This window comes from Haemorhous mexicanus, chromosome 10 (genome assembly GCF_027477595.1).
Source record: "Haemorhous mexicanus isolate bHaeMex1 chromosome 10, bHaeMex1.pri, whole genome shotgun sequence".
Lineage (NCBI taxonomy): Eukaryota > Metazoa > Chordata > Aves > Passeriformes > Fringillidae > Haemorhous > Haemorhous mexicanus.
In genome coordinates this window covers 10961448-10978112 of record NC_082350.1, presented here as the reverse complement: position 1 = coordinate 10978112, position 16665 = coordinate 10961448, and the positions used below count along the sequence as shown (strand labels likewise).

The 16665-nt window shown below is 38.5% G+C and overlaps 1 protein-coding gene across 1 annotated transcript in view; it reads right to left on the bottom strand.

The window, feature by feature from the left end:
- COL4A3 (collagen type IV alpha 3 chain) overlaps positions 1-16665 on the bottom strand; it is a 57141-nt gene that overhangs the window by 10775 nt on the left and 29701 nt on the right. The window contains exons 24-42 of the mRNA XM_059855988.1: positions 16110-16205; positions 15692-15762; positions 14326-14514; positions 13277-13445; positions 11896-11988; positions 11300-11404; positions 10346-10443; positions 8834-8984; positions 8599-8712; positions 7655-7822; positions 6482-6571; positions 5765-5899; positions 4961-5059; positions 3833-3922; positions 3331-3470; positions 2213-2339; positions 1866-1946; positions 1149-1247; positions 142-192 (exon numbers count right to left, since the gene is read on the bottom strand). Coding sequence (XP_059711971.1) covers positions 142-192; positions 1149-1247; positions 1866-1946; positions 2213-2339; positions 3331-3470; positions 3833-3922; positions 4961-5059; positions 5765-5899; positions 6482-6571; positions 7655-7822; positions 8599-8712; positions 8834-8984; positions 10346-10443; positions 11300-11404; positions 11896-11988; positions 13277-13445; positions 14326-14514; positions 15692-15762; positions 16110-16205 — 2166 coding nt within the window. The remainder of the gene's footprint in view (positions 1-141; positions 193-1148; positions 1248-1865; positions 1947-2212; positions 2340-3330; positions 3471-3832; positions 3923-4960; positions 5060-5764; positions 5900-6481; positions 6572-7654; positions 7823-8598; positions 8713-8833; positions 8985-10345; positions 10444-11299; positions 11405-11895; positions 11989-13276; positions 13446-14325; positions 14515-15691; positions 15763-16109; positions 16206-16665) is intronic.

Sequence of the window (16665 nt, the reverse complement as noted above, 5' to 3'; positions counted from 1 at the left end):
CCATTGACCAAAACCACAGAATCACTCTTGATTTCCTCTGACACTGTTAGTGCCATTGCAAGCACCTGAAAGCAGGAGGGGACTTGATGATGGTTCTGGGATTTAAAAATTAAGCTGTTGCTTTTCAAAAAGGCAACTCACCTCTACGCCCAGGAATACCTGGAAAACCAGGGATCCCTCTCCCTGATGGTCCTGTAAAATATTAGGTCACATTACACTCAAAGTCTGAAATAATTTTTTGAAAACATCAGAGTTTTCTAATATTTCATAGATTTTTTCAGCGATCATGGAATCAAAAGGTAGAGTGTAGTTGTATGCAAAGTAAAATGTATTATATTCATTTCTTCTATACAAAACCACAAATTAAATTTTTAAGTTTTTATTTATAGGAAGAACACCTATTGGTCAGTCTTATATGAGGTACGTTCTACAAGAAGAAGCTATTTCTTTCTTATCAGAGAAAAACACAGAAAAAAATCTGCACTTAGTTATTAAGAGAAATAGAAAAATAAACGTAAACACCTACAAAAGAAAATATGTTAACAGCAATTACTTCAAACAGTGATTACTTCAATATGAGAATACTTTCTAAATACTATGGATGCCTTCTAAGTATCTTCTTGACACTAGCATGCAAAGAAAAATTTTTCAGTGTAAAATTCTGTCAGAATTCAGTGTAGGACTAAATCTATCTGAACACTGATAACTTTAGAAGTGACTTTTAAATGAGAGGTTTCACAACCCAAGGTGTAGGTCATGGAAGCTTTCACTATTCATGCAGGAAAACACTGTGATTCCTTTTATTTTATATTCATGTAAGACAGAAGACTCTGAAAGGATTTTGGTTCATTTAAACTCTTTGAGATAAAACCCATAAGAGCTGTTACCAGCAGTACTTTCACTCTGGCAGACATGAACATTTTTAGGTGACATTACAGCACATGTAGAATAGAGCATTTGTAATGCACTTGGGTTGTTGACAGCATGTACAAAAATTACATAGAAAACCACTTATAACCTACTACTTATAAACTTAACTTTGGCTTCACAGAAGCTCCTTAGTAATCCTTCCCAAATCATCCTTGTCACTATAATTACAGAAAAAAGCCCAATTGTAAAATAGAATAAAAATATTTCACTGCTGTTACCTGGTTCTCCCTTTACTCCTGGGGGACCAGGCATACCATCCTGACCTTGAGTACCCCTTTCACCAACAAGTCCAGGTTTTCCAGGGACTCCAACAGCACCTGTGAATTACAATGGACCACAATATAAATTTTACTTCTGTAATTTTGCAGTGAGAAGATTTGACTCCCCTTTATTAAAATTTAATTAGCTCTGCTACTTCAGAGATAGGGGTAGCTGTGTTGGTCTAGAGCAGCATGTAGCTTGTATGGAGCTCACTGGACTTCAGTGGATTTAACAGCCCCACTATTTTCACAGACATAATAAAGCCTTCAATGCATGCCTCTCTGTTGCTACATATACACACTGCCCCTGAGGTACATTTTTAATTCTGTTTTAGTTCTGTTGCTTTAGCAGACAGCTACAACTCTTTGTTACTCTAGTTAGTTCTCTTCATCTACCTATATCTTAGTTTATTATTGTCTTTTAGGAGGTAGAACCTAAAGAACTTAAGCCTTTCCTATAATTGTGTGGATATCACATCTTGAGACCCTTGGATATGTACTTATAATAAGAAAGAGCAAAAAGCTTTCCAGTAGTGAAGCAAAATTAAAACTTTTTGCCTCAGCTGAACTGATAACATTGAAAATGGGCTGTTAAAAGGAGGCAAATACAGCCTCACACTGAAATGAAATCCCAAATGCAGGTCAGTGATTTAGGAGAGAAGCTATATACCATACCAGGAGGGCCTGGGACTCCCTGCTGTCCTGGGTGGCCCTGGCACCCTTTAACACCAGGATCTCCAGGGGGTCCACACTGCCCTGTAAGAAGAAAGAGTGTGGCAGAGGGGAAGTGGCATCACCTCTAGATCCAGACTCAGTTTAGAGCTTTGCTGTTTCTGCTTTGGCTAGCTGCAAAAGCTCTCCAGGTGACACAAGCTGGCCTGGCTGCTGTGACCACAAAGCTGTAGAGGTTTGCAGCAGTCAGTGTAAGTCAGCGTGCCACCCCCAGGCACCCCGTGCAGTTGGAGGAATTATCTTCTACAAGCATGTTGCCAGCTCACCAGCCCTCCAAAAGTATCCCATACCTGGGATTCCTGCACCTCCAGTTTCCCCTCGGATCCCATGTGGTCCTGGCACTCCCGTAAGCCCTGGAGGGCCCTCGGAGCCCTTCTCTCCTTTGCGGCCAAAAACTCCTGGGGGGCCTGGATCTCCCTGAGAAACAGTTGCACACACACAGGTAAAGAATCACAGTGCAGAATAGAAAAATCACATGAAATTTTAAGGGTTAAGTACATGTAATCACATTTCACTAGGATTTTCAGACAAAGCCCAAAGCAGACTAAATACAAGGTCTCATAACAGCGCTGATCTTTTAGATATAGTTAAAGATCTATTTTTAACCTTTATAAACCAAGTTGTTTTTAGATTTTTCCCTGGAAGAGATTCCCCTTCAGTTTTATTCTACCAGCTCTTCTTTTGATCCAAACGTTCATTCCTTAGGTAGCATGTAGATACACAAAATACTGAATTGCATTTTTTTTCCCTTGAATTTCTATTGACTTTTTTCACAGTAATCTCATTGAGGCTACCCAGCTGATACTGAAAATAAACAAATAATTTAGACAGATTACAGGATTTATAAAGGAATTTATAGCCTCAGCCACAAATTTCAGATAATCTCATAGGTAAAAAGACTTCCAGTTATTCAACAATCGAACATGTGGAGTTAAACTATGCAACTGATCCAACTTAAAAATACTGGTTTGTTCTCAGCAATGTATATATGACCAAACATAGTATATACTGGATGTAATACACATTACTAAGGAAAAAAAAATCTTGTGCAAGGATATTACCAGACTATCAAAACCAAACAGTACAAGTTTAGATTATAAGACTTTTGCATTTGCTAAGATGAGTTTTTTATGTACTTTTTAACATCATTGCTCTTAATGAATTAGGAACTTTTACAGAAAGCAAATTACTTCAAGATATTTCATCTTTATAAATAAGAAATTTTTGCACAATTGAAGCGAAATATAATGAAATAAACTTCTCCTGAGTAATGATACAATAGAATTTTCATATTTCTTACCACTAATAAATCAACAATTTCTGCAAATTCTGCATCTCTTGCTTACATGTTCTGTTTCTATAGTGAAAGGCTCTGCCTAACAGGAAAATTTTTCCACTGCCTTTATACCTTTGGACCAGGTTCTCCTGGAGGCCCAGCAGATGGGAACCCAGGATCTCCTTTGTCACCTGGAAAGCCACTATAGCCTGGTGGACCAGGGTCACCTGATGGTCCTGGAAAGCCTGGAGATCCTTTCTGGCCTTTTGGACCTGGAAAAAGACCAATACTGATACCATTCTTAAAAGGATCATAATTGCATTTCACACTCCATGTTTTGTGAGCTATTGCTTATATATACAGATATTAATTGTTCATTAAAGTAATTTAAACTGTGATTTTATTTCTAAAAAGAGGTTCTTACATGTAACAATATATAAATTAAAGAATTTGGATAGAGAGGGAGAATTGCATTCTGCAAGTCAAGCAAATGCTGGGGTGAAGATAAGTCCATGGATACTACAGGATAAATCCCAGTCCAAGAATTGTGTGGTGTGCTGACAGTAACAGCTCAGACCTGTGCAAATGCTTCTAGAGCTTTATGAATTTGTAATATGCCTTGAAAGAAAATGACCTGGAATTCCCATGTCCCCTTTGTCTCCAAGTCCACCTGGGAATCCTTGTCCTCCAGGAATCCCTGGGAGACCCATAAATCCCTTGGCTCCTGCAAGATGAAGAAATAAATTTCACGTTAGGACTGTTATGGATACAAAATCCTCTACCACACACCTTCTTTTAGTGTATTATATTTTACAGATAATCAACATGAAGCCTTTTGCCCCAAACACAGATATAATTATTATTATTATTGTTTTCAGAAAGCCAAGGAAATAACAAATACCTTATGTATCAATGTTAAAATTAAGGTTTGCGACCACAGCACTTAGGGGCAGCCACTGCAATATATTTTATCAAGATCATAAATTTGTATTTATGCACTGAACTCTCCTTTCATTGCTTGCACTCCAGTTCAGTTTAGTTTGTCTATGGAACAACCACATTATTACTTACTCATGACAGATTTCTCATGACTAGGATATAGTAAAAAGCTGAGTGCGACCTAAGCAATTTTCCCTTCACTCACTTATCTTGAGATTCATTTAGCTAAATTAGCACTCAGTTTAATGATTAAAAGATCCAGATACATCTAGAATGTTCTGTGAACATTCTTTCTAAATGCCAGTGTGCCAAAGCCTGACATTCTTAAAGCTACTTTTCATTGGAAATCTGCTAACTTTTGAAATACAAGTCAAATATGTCAGTTTTGAAAAGGGAAATATAATTCATCTGAAATTAAAATAAAAATCCTAAAATATTTTTTGTGCAAAACTGTAGTACTTTAGAATTAATTTTTAAATAATATTGCAAATTCAAACTTCTTTTTGCTTTTTAGAAATATTAATTTTTATTCATTGGTTTCATCAACTTTTAGATTTATTGTTATTCAGGATTTAATATTATTTTCTATTTGTCATCCTGAACAATGGTCTATATTTGAAAGAAAACAAAGAATCGTTTGGTGATAGCTGCTATGACTTTCAAACTGCAGCTTTTGAAATTGCCCCGTTTCAGAATTCTCAGGAAAGCTTGAGAGTTAACAGAGAGAATGTAGTGCTGCTTCTGGAGCCAAGTTGGTGTGCACTGGAGCAGCAGTACCTCCCTGCCCACATGGCCAGGGATTTTCAGTATGCACATTCCATACCTGGTAGACCAGGCATTCCTTCAGACCCATCAACACCTGGTGGACCTTGCACACCAACATCTCCTTTTTCTCCCCTTACACCCATTTGGCCTTGAACTCCTAAAATGAAGATTCATTTAAAAGATATTACAAAACAACATCTTAGAATATAACTTCTGTACAAAGTTCAACATTCTGTAACTCTTTAAGCTAATGAAACAGAAGTAGAGCATGGGATTTTCACTCTGAACACACATAAGCAAAACACAAACTCAAATCCAACACCTTTTTCATGTGGAGGCAATAGGAAGTTCCAGAAAGCTTCCATAGGAAAATACCAATAGAAAAAGCCAGACAGCATTAGTTAAGCATCTACAGCTCATATAGAGAGTCCATATTCATATTGCAAACAAAGGAGTTTTTCTGGCAGTCAGTACTTCTGAGCAGATTTAATGTCTTTGCAATCCAGCATCTGGTTGGTAAGAGCAGCCATTTCTGTGCTCACAGCATAATAAAAATGTAAAAACATAAATGTATAGCATAAATGTACAGAAGCCTCCTGGTACTACTGACATATTATTTAACATTAAAATAAGAGCTTTTTAAAGGAATTAGGACTTACTAAAATTGAACTGAATATTCAATGTAATATCCAACTATTCCATAATAAGAAGGCAGTTCTAGTGTTTAGCAATAATTATTTCAAAACAATGTGACTCTACTCTCAGCAGTAGAGTCAGTTTATTCCATATTTTAGAGTCCACTGGAACTGCAAAACAGATGACAACCCTGGCTAGTTTTAATGACAGAACAATGAATGTGTACCTTTAAAACCTTGTTCTCCTTTGTCCCCAATACCAACCAAGGTCTCAGATGGTCCAGGAAAACCTTTATCACCTGATTCACCTTTTTCTCCAAGAAATCCTTTTCTTCCTTTTATTCCTGGGAAGCCAGGAGAACCTGCAAGAAAATAGAGTGACATTTTTGAAGAGACCTGACTAGATGATATAATAAAGCAAACCAGATAGTGCCCATCTTCAAGAGCAATTGTAATCTACATATGTCAATATACATTGCAAAACAACCTAGACTAGCTTCTTAACTGCTCCAATCATCAATAAAACACCTACAAGTACAGATTACTTGTAGCAAGTAATGCTTGATTTTCCAGCAAGACATGGAAGTTATTTCTTATAGTGAATAAACATACAATCTTGCGTCTGTTAAATAAATATAATAATGGTATCTACACAGGGGGGAAAAAACAGCAAAAAGCCTTTCTGCTCCTTATCGAGCAAATCACCAGCCACTTCAAAAAATGAAAAAGGTGGCAAGTCAAAACTGCTAAAAAATATGACATGACCATTCAGTCTGCAGACTGCACATATAAAGAAAACAGATTTACCAAAACTCAAAGAAATTCTAGTACAACATCTATACTCAGGAGTGATAATAGACACAAAAATGGATCACAAGACTAACTTGAGCATTGAAATTCCTGTACTCTAAGTGATAAGGAAGGCAGATAAAGTGGTCACTTGCCTTGGATACCGGGGCTGCCTGGTCTTCCAACCATGCCAGGGGGTCCAGGAATTCCTAACCGTCCCATTACACCTGGATCTCCCCTTGCACCTGTGGAGTTGAAGCAATAGGAATATATTTGTTAGTATTAAATCACTTAAATAAGACATTACTTCAGAAAACTACACATACACCTGTCATTTCAGTGTTTAATTGCTTATTTTATTTTTTCTCCATTTCTGTAACTGTCCAAACCAGTTTTCCCATCTTTAACCACAGGATCATGACTTATAACCCCCAAGTTACCTAAATTAGTTGCTGCAACAGCTCCTACCAATGAATTAAATAACTAACAGTAAGGATAATTCATCTGAGATACCCACACAGGAATGAGAGATCAGCCATGAGATGCGTGGGAATGACATTCCTTTCAGGCTCAGGAGTCAAAGACCACCTAGGAAATAACAACTCCCTCAAATGCCACCAGAAGTCTATGTTTGCATAACTGAGTCAAGTCCTACATGTTTATCCAAAAGCTTTACAGATTCTCAATATAAAAAGGCATGTGCCATCTCCTTCCCATAGTGTAATGATTTGATATTAAAGAAAAATCTTTGTTAGAAATAAGAAACATTATATGACTGATATATTTTATTCTTCAAAACAAATTTCAACTTATTTCTGAAAGAAAAAAACAAACAAATCAACCCTACAGGGACCACTTAGCTTACTTAAAGTTAGCTCTGGTTAGTGACAGCTTGATCTGACTCAACTCTGTCAGACTCCAGATCTGAGCTCATAAGAAAAAGATGCTGGCATTACAAACTATTTGAAAAGGGATGATGAGTAGGAACTAAACACTTTGCAATTCCATTGTGCTGGGGGAGTTGCTTTGATTATTAACTATTTCATGTCCTACTGCAAGGACCTTCCTGAACAAAAACTACATAAAATGCTGTTCTCAGAAGACTATTATAGAAAATTCCACACTGTGTCAAGAGAGCTTCAAGATATGCTCATCCTTTAAGGAAGAATGATTTATTAGTTTTTCATAAAAATCTCAAAGACAAACTAAAGGTGTTGATGAAAAAATATTTCAGCATCTTCAGTCTGGAAAAACATGACCTTTTTGCCAAACACCTTTCTGCAAAGACTCAATTGCTACATCAAAACAAATACTTGGGAAAACCTTACCTGGCAAACCAGAGATTCCTGGCCTTCCAGATTGTCCCTTGGGACCAGGTAATCCCGTATTTCCCTGAAGACCTATCAATCCAGGTTCCCCTGGCTTTCCGTAGGTTCCTGGGATACTCAGACCAGGAGCACCTGGATTTCCTTTTGAGCCTTGTAAACCTCTTCCTCCTAAGAAAAGTGCAGGACAGTGTAGTATGGTAGATCTGTCTGAAAAACAAACCTTCATCTCTATCATTACATCATAAGCATGAAACTCTTCTCGAACTCTGCCTGTTTGAGGCTAAACATGAGATCTGTAAGGCAACAAATACATTCAGAAAATCTTAGAAGGGCTGTAAGTTGGGATTTTTGAAAAGAAGGAAAAAAAAGTGAGAGTAGACAAATCTGTTCTTTTCCAGAAAAAGAAAAACCCAAATATGAAACCCCCAACAATTTTGCATTAATTTCTTATAAATTTTTTATTTTTAAAATCCTTTTGAGATCATGTATAGGAGAAGGAATGTGCTGTATATCTGAGTGTGTGTTTTTGAAAAGAAAATCATATGCAGTAGAGGCAGGTACTTTTGGCACCCTAAATTCTTCTCCTACCTAGATGAGCTCCTCCTTTCACTTATTTCTTTATCAATCCCATTCACCACAGGATCTCAGTTGAGTCCCACAAGGGAGATATGTCTGAAACATCCATCCCTTTTCCTGGGAATTTGGTCAGTTTGTGATTACTCTTTATACTGGCCAATGGAATCTGAATCTTAATCCCTCTTCATCAGTGCATGTGCTTCCTCCCATCTATAGAAAGAGCATCTTTTAAATGGACTGATATTTTCTTGCATACTATTCCATAACCAATATCCAGAAACAATTTCAGCTCCTTCGGGCCATTGGAAGGCAGAAACAAAACCCAGACTCACCCTGTCAAATGGCATTTTTGGGTCAGAAAGTCCTACCTGGTGGGCCTGTAGCTCCCTGGCCACCTGGCAAACCTGGCAGGCCAATAAGACATTCAGCAGGTTTCCCTGGAAATCCTGGGTCTCCAGGAGCTCCAGGTGAGCCACGATCTCCTAAAAGACATGAGAGTGGATTCACAGCTAAATTAAGTTTTAAGCTTTCAGTGAACCTTGTTTGACTTGATTTTCTTTAAAATAACGTGCTGGGCTCCCTGAGCTTCTCTGGCAACATTACCTCTTAGGCCATCATCACCATCATGCCCAGGATGCCCCGGCAGGCCTGGGAGTCCTGGAAGTCCACCTTCACCTTTTGAGCCAGGACTGCCGAGACCTCCTGGTGAACCCATTCTTCCTGGCTCTCCAGGAATAATCATGCCTGGCTCACCCTGCAACACAGAGAGAAATATAAACAATCCTTTCTGCTTTGCAAAGCTGCCAAAATATTTTCTCCACTGGAGTAATAATGACCTTATTTTATTAGGGTAATTCTCTTCATTCCCTTTGGATCTTTCACACTGTAATTTCTAATGGTTTCAATTCAGCAAACCACTGGATGTTCCTTATTAGCTAGCTGAGTAATTAATCTAGACAGCTTTTAAACTTTGTCTCCTAGTGCTAAGAAGTTGCTACTCAGCAGTGCAAGACACTTCCCTCCATTTGGTCTTTACAGCATTGAGATGCCTTCTGCAGCTGTGAATGGCTTTGAATATCTATCTGAAAGTGGGGGTTAAGTTTGTGCAAATATAACTTTTCCTTTATTTTTATAAAATAAAAATTATATATATATGAAATATTTATTTGAATGATCAAGATCAGCACCCAGATATGCCTCAGGATACTCAGTCAGTTGTTGGGTTTTTTTTAGATCATTTTTCTGAACATTGTTGTCCATGAAGACTTTTTTTTATCACAAATGTCCCAAGTGCATTCCCTGACAGGAAACTTTGAGTTAGTAGGTTTTTCTTAGTTGATTGAACTGGTGGTTGTTTTGAGTACCAGCAAATCAATATGTTCATAAAGCAGATCAGTAGACCTGAGCTTATATCAGTCACTAATTATATACTTGGACCACAAAGGCCACTTCACATCCAGATGTTCTGTTGCATCAAGTATAGATTAAAAAAATAAAAGTCACAACCTCAACTGCCTTCCTTTGTCATGTCAAAAAAACACACAAAAGAATGCCATATGGGGACAAACAGACAAAGAAATGCCATATGTTCAAATAATTTAGGTGTTAATATCTTTTTCAAAAATTGAATCCTAATTATAGACTAGTCAAGAATCAGTAGATTAGCTTCTGTTAATCAGCAAGAGTGGGTGAAGTATTACCTCCAATCTTCTTTCTTCATGCTTCAATTTAACAGAGCACTTGCTTAAATGAAATAAATACTTGCTTGTCAATTACGTCTCTCAAATATATGCTTAATTGGATTTCTGAACAGGCATCATTTCAGCAGCTGTGGCCCTAATTTTTTTGCTTTAAGCAATGCAGTATCCTCCTTGTGGTCTGAAAGCTGAAGTAGGAAAATATCCCAAACACTTGGAATTCTGAAATCTTGTATTTGGATCAAAAACTTTGGCTTGAGCCCCTTTTTACAGAAAGAATTTAATTTCATAGTTTGTGCATGATTAGTCAAGAAATGAAGGAATTCCCATATTCCTTACAATTTCTAATTTATTTGCTCAGTATAAAATTGAATGAATGGGGCCTATGGAAAAGCTGGTGCTCTATTTCTAACCAAACCTTTTGTCCTGGTTGTCCTAGGTTTCCAGCTCGGCCTGGATCTCCAATCTTTCCTTCACAACCTGGCGGCCCTCTGCCTCCTGCAAGTCCTTTATCTCCTGCAAAAGGAATTAAATGGCAGTCAGATGCTTGATTTCACAAAAGGGTCCTTGCATGTGTGCAGTTATGAGCCTCTGACACTAATGCAGCTTACATGAGCTGAAGGGAAGATCTTGATTTCAGAGCTTATGTGACACACAGCATCTTGTTCCTTACATATTCACTCAAAATTGACTGAAACACTGCTTGTTAATTACCTGACTTGAAGCATGTCACCATTTTCTTTCCAAGTGAAGTCATTCTGATGTTAGTTCCCTGCTGTTCTCTTTAGCAAGCAGCTTGGTACAAGTTTCAGTATCTGAGCTTTTTTTTTTATAACTCATGTCCTTACAGGATTATGAGAATTTCCCAGTATTTCTAGGGTTCAAGGGGAGTTATAACTTTGCATGAGGAATGGCTAAATTTAAAGTATTAAAAATGCTTTCTATTACCTGCATATTAGGGCAGATATTGCATCGTACATAACCAAAATAGATTAAAAATAAAGTGCTTTGACACTTCTACAGCTCTGTCTCTGTAACACATATCCAGGTAAAGAGAACCCAACTGAATTAAGTATAGCACTCAGATGAGATAGCTGCACCTGTTTGGGCAGTATTCCAGCAAGAATCAATGTCTTTAAAAGTATTTCCTTACTGTCAGCTTTGATATTTCATACTCTGAAATACCTCAAAATATTTCAAACTTGCCATTTCTAAGACTTAAGGCAGTAAATTACAAGACTGCTAAAAACACATATCTGTTTGTTCATTGATTTTCTTTTTTTAACTTGCTAATTATTTTAAGATGTACTTAATTATTTTTTTTTTTAATATTTGGTTTTGGTTTTTTTGAAGATGAAAAAGAGTATTTTACCTTTTGGACCTGGGTTCCCAGGAAACCCAAGCCCTGGAAAGCCTGTGTCACCTGTTGGTCCTGAATGTCCCGGATCACCTGGCTGACCTCTTGCTCCAACCCTACCTGCCCAAAGAAAATAAATAAACTGTGAATTATCTTACCACAGAACATCAATTTTTAAGATTATGTGTGTTATAAGTGATCATTTTTAATAAACACACAGCTGTAGATTATATTAGAATTTAGACACTATTTCTCCACTGCAGGTTTTCACAGTTAAAGTGCTAACTGCATTCACAGTGTCAAAGCATTTATGAGTCTGTGAGTTAAGTTTTTATGCAATCTGGCCAAATTCCAGACTCCTAGAGACAGCTACATGCAGACATGAATGTTGCAATTCTTGGAAGGTTCCAAACACACTTTATAGGTGTGAGGCTTGAAACAGAAGCAACTACAAAAACAAACCACCATAAAACTGTAAAAAAACTTCCTGTGCTGTTCAGGACAGTTCCTGTGCTGTTCAGGACTACTGTTCTACAAAACCGAAGCAAAGATGCCTTACAGTTAACCAGTCTCTGATTTTAACTGTTTCACTGATTTAGTGCTGCACTCACCAGGCACTCCTGGAGGTCCGGGTAAACCATGTGGTCCCTGAGGTCCTGGCAATGCAGGTAATGGAGTTGCCCTACTGGTCTCTCCTTTCAGACCTTCATCAAATACATTATAAACTATTACAAAGGCATATAGTTTGGTAATCCCAAGCATTTAAAAATATGAGTGATCCATCTACTTGGCTAAAAATGTAGTCGTCTACAGTTGCCATATTTCTGAAACTCCAACAGATTTTTGAAAAGCCTTCACATCTTGACTTCATTAAGTAAAATCAGTTTATTGACACCTGCAGTCTTCCTCTCAGCCCTCCTGCAGTCTAGGGGAGACGCAGAAAAAGAAGCACAAAGCCACCAGGAAAATGATACAACTGACAAGTGCTTAAATCTTCAACTCTATGTCATAAAGGCTCAATGGGCATTGTCTTTAAGCAAACTCAGCCACTTAGCTGAGTTCTTCCAGCACTCAAAAACTATTATGCCCTTTACATTTAACCTGCTGACTTAGATTACACTAATGGTGATGACTGGCTGGATACTTCATTAGATATTATTTCCACAGAGAGGTCAGTCAAGCACTAGAACACATTGCCTAGAGATAATGTGCTGTCTCTGTCCTTTGAGGTTTTCAAGGACCAACTGGATAATGCCTTCAGAAAAGTGGTCTGATCTCAGAGCTGTCCCTGTGCTGAGATGAAGTTCAGACTACACAAAGTCCTTCAAACCTAAATTATCTTATCATCTGAAGACTTTTCTACGCTATCCGGGGGTACCCAAAGTGGGGACGATGTTCTGGAAGTCCCACTGCAAGGAGTGGTTTCCCACAATTCACATTCAAAGCAGCCTTGGGCTATAAAGCTGGTTCCAAGGAAGAAGCTGTTGAGGAAGCCATGTCTTGGCAGTTTTGTGTTCCCCTTGGGATGCCTTTCACAGCTGCAGTGTGCCTGGAGCTGTGGGCTTTATGGTTTTCAGAACGCTAATCCTAGGTGTAACACTAATCCTAGGCATAAGCCTCACCCTGGGTAAGGGAGGAAAAGCTGTATGGGGGTGAGGCTGGTGACAATTTGAAATATGGGGAGGGAGGCATGGTGTGGCAGGTCTTTGCTCCCCTTGGCATGTCTTTTTTACCTGCTGTGTCTGGAGCTCTGGGTTTTTGCAGCTGTGTTCCCAAATTAGTACATTATTTCTTTGATTTCAATGTGTCTATCTCTCCAGTTTTAATCATGCTCTCCTTACCATTGGTAAAATGCAGTAAAATAGGTGTGCTGGCATGCCTTTCGTGTTCCAAAATTAGTAAATTACATCTTTGATTTCAATCTATCTCTGCCATTTTAATCTAGTACTCCTTAACATTGGTGTAATGCAATAAAACAGCAAAGTTTCTAACCTGCTTCTCCAGGTAATCCAGGTGGTCCAGGAATTCCTTTAGAGCCTTTAAAACCTCTTACTCCTTGTGGTCCATAACCTGCCAGTCCAGGAAGCCCCATTTCTCCAGGCAGCCCAAGTCTACCAGGTAATCCAGGTAGTCCTCTATCTCCTTTTGATCCAGCCAATCCCTAATTAGACAGGTATACCTGTCTAATTAGGGATTGACAGGTATACCAAGAATTACTTGCTTTCCACACCAGCTTTCTTAACAAAATTACCATTTCTCTGACTATAATTTTGTTTTATTTTACTAACAGTGTAACTGATAATTTCAGAAAAAATTTTTCCTCTGATTTACTTGTGATAAAATGAATATAAATTTGAATATCAATGGTTACAAAGAGATGGCTATTAAAAGTGAAATACTACAAATAAATAAATTGCCTTTTTTCCAATCACTGTGTTGTTGCACTGTACACTTTTCTTCTGTTTTAAAACACATTTAGCAAAAAATCAAACCCACATCAGCTCTGACTCTCCTTGAATTCTGTGGATTCACATTTAGAGGCATTTATATCTGAATCATGTTAACAGTTTCTCAGCCAACATAACACAACGATAATTATTAGTTTTTGTTTCTGCCAAGCTCTTTCCTAACAATTCTAGTTTTATGGTCAGTTCTCACTGAAGATTAACCCATAAAGACTGAACAGGAAGTACTTGAATTATTAAGCATTATAAGTAGTCAGGAAAATGCTTTCTAAAAAGATTTATCCATCATTGAAATCCAACAAAGTGCTCAAGTATCAATATTCAAACTAAAATCTCACTAGACTGCTGAGGTTTTTCAGCAATTTGTACCTATACTGGTCTCATCTCTCTCTGGTATTACATCAGAATATTTTCTCTCCTTCTTTCATGCATATTGGTTGTTGAGGACAGTACCCTCAGTCAGGTAGGAGATACTCAGCTGGATATCTGCTTAGATTAAACAGGTTGTTGTACAAGATAAAATACAGAATTAGGTTTCCGTGACTTCCATATTAATTGCAAAAAGTGCATACCCACCTCTTCACCTTTAGAACCTTTGGATCCTTTAGAGCCAGGTCTTCCCAGAAATCCACTTGAACCTCTTCTTCCTTTTTCTCCCCTGGCTCCTGGATCACCTTGCTCACCTTTTGGCCCTTCTGGATGTACATATCTTGGTTCACCTTTTGATCCTTTACGTCCTTGATCTCCTCTAAAACCTGGAGGTCCCTAGGATAGAGTTATCAAAAGGATTTCAGTGCTAGATATATGACATCTGTTTTCAAGTTTTCTTTTTTTTCTTTAAATACCTCAGAGAGGTTCTCTCAACTCTAATTTTTATTCTCTGTAATAGCATACTTCAATGAATAGGGTTTGGGGTATTTTTGTATTTTCTTTTTCTCCTGCTTTTACTTCTTTTGACAAGACTACCATTTCATTTATGCTACTACAAACAGGAATAATGTAGCATAATTTAATGAGTAAAACCATGGCACAAAAAGGACTTTAAGACCTAGATAGAGATTTCTCTTCCACATTGGAATATTTCCCCAGGGACACTCTAATTGCCATAGCTGGCTCTGCTCATAGTCAACTTCCCTCTTCCTTCTCTCCCCCAGAGGTTACAAAGTGGGTACACTATCCCAGCTGGAAGCACACTGGGCTCTAGTGATCTTGGGCTCACAAACTCTGAGAGGGTTCCTGGCAAAGTCTGTTAGCAGCCTCATTCTGCACCTGTACAGTAACCACCACAACGAATACTTGTGCATGATTTTTTTATTGGACAGCACTGGCTGTACTTTCCCATAAATAATTACTACTACAGGCACAAGTTAGCACAACCAAATGACATGTGTGTGGCAGCAAGTGGCAGACTTCCCTCTTCATAACATTTTCCTGAAGGGAGTGTCCTTTGCACCCCTGAAGAGGCTGTGATGCAAAGCAAGTTCCTCTGCACTGCTTGGGCTTTAGCAACTCCTGAGTATGCAGGAAACAAGAGAAGAAGTCTGACAAAGATCACAGCACACAAAAATCCATATATGCTTTATAGCCACTGCCATGATTACTGAATTAGATAAAGGAATAGGAGGTAACTATAGACTACCCATACCAGACAGAGCAAGCAGCCTCAGCACTATGAAATGCAGCACAGGTTAATCACACAGGTATTTATTTACCTGCCTCACTGCCTGGGCTAACTTGCTGCACTGAGCAACCAGGCTCATGTAAAGCTGTGTGAGCCATGCATCACATTCTCGGCCTTGCCTCCCATGCTGACACATCCATTACTACAGGAAAAAAACCTGCTAAGATCACCCCGTATGACACTGCACATAGCACTAGCCATGAGGTTTCTCTGAAATAATTCTTGTGGGATCTGAATGTTCATCTGAAAAACCAGTCTTACTTGAGCCCCTGGAAGCCCTGGTGTTCCTGGAGAACCCGGAGAACCTTTTGGACCTGTTGTTCCATCTCTACCTGCAAAAGAATCAGTATATTTTGTAAAGAAAAATGAAAATAAGGACATGGATTTTGACAAGCTCCAATAACTGCACCCAGTATTCAATGTTCCTGTTGTTACATTGACTACTGATCATAGACTGAGCTGGCTTCAGGCTGCACCTAAAGCCTATCAGCACTCTGAGTTCCAATCTTTTAGGGCTTGTGCCCATGTCAGCAGAGCGAGCGGCCCCAGGCTCTCACACTCGCCACCACCTCAGGGCTAGTCAAGGACTGCAGGCTGCAGACATGCCCACACCTGATTCTCATGCTGAAACCAAAATCATTTGCACTCCTACTATCCTGTTAGGAACAAGATAATTTACCAGGCATGCCGTCCTGACCACGAGGCCCAGGAGAACCAGGAAGACCAGGCATTCCCGGAATGTAGCTACAATCAGTACACACACGAGCATCATCACCTAGAATGAAAATAAATCATTAGATGCTCCACAGCAAGTCATTTTCAAGGTTAACTAATGTGCTACTCACTTTGTTATAGCTAACACTTTTTGGCCAGGAGTGGTAGAATCATGGCCTTAATTTTGTTGGAAGATGACTTCTAACACGGTTCTAAATTGCCTGTGGTCAGAAAGTCAATCAGAACTGACTGCAATTAATTGAAGAGACAGAAACATTTGGTTTAAATTTCTTAATTTTTTCAAGTCAAGTTTTAGCAAGCAATTTGGATACAGTCACTTTACCGATAAGCCAGATTCTAAGAGTATGTAAGGGACATATGCTTCCAAGTAACAGAGCTCTGCAACACTCAGAGTCATTCTAATGACAAGCAAAGGGCAAAGAGATTCAGCAGCTCCTGTGGGTGGAAGTTGCAGTGTCTTTTAGAGATGAAATGCCAGCAAGAACATAACCAACAGAGTA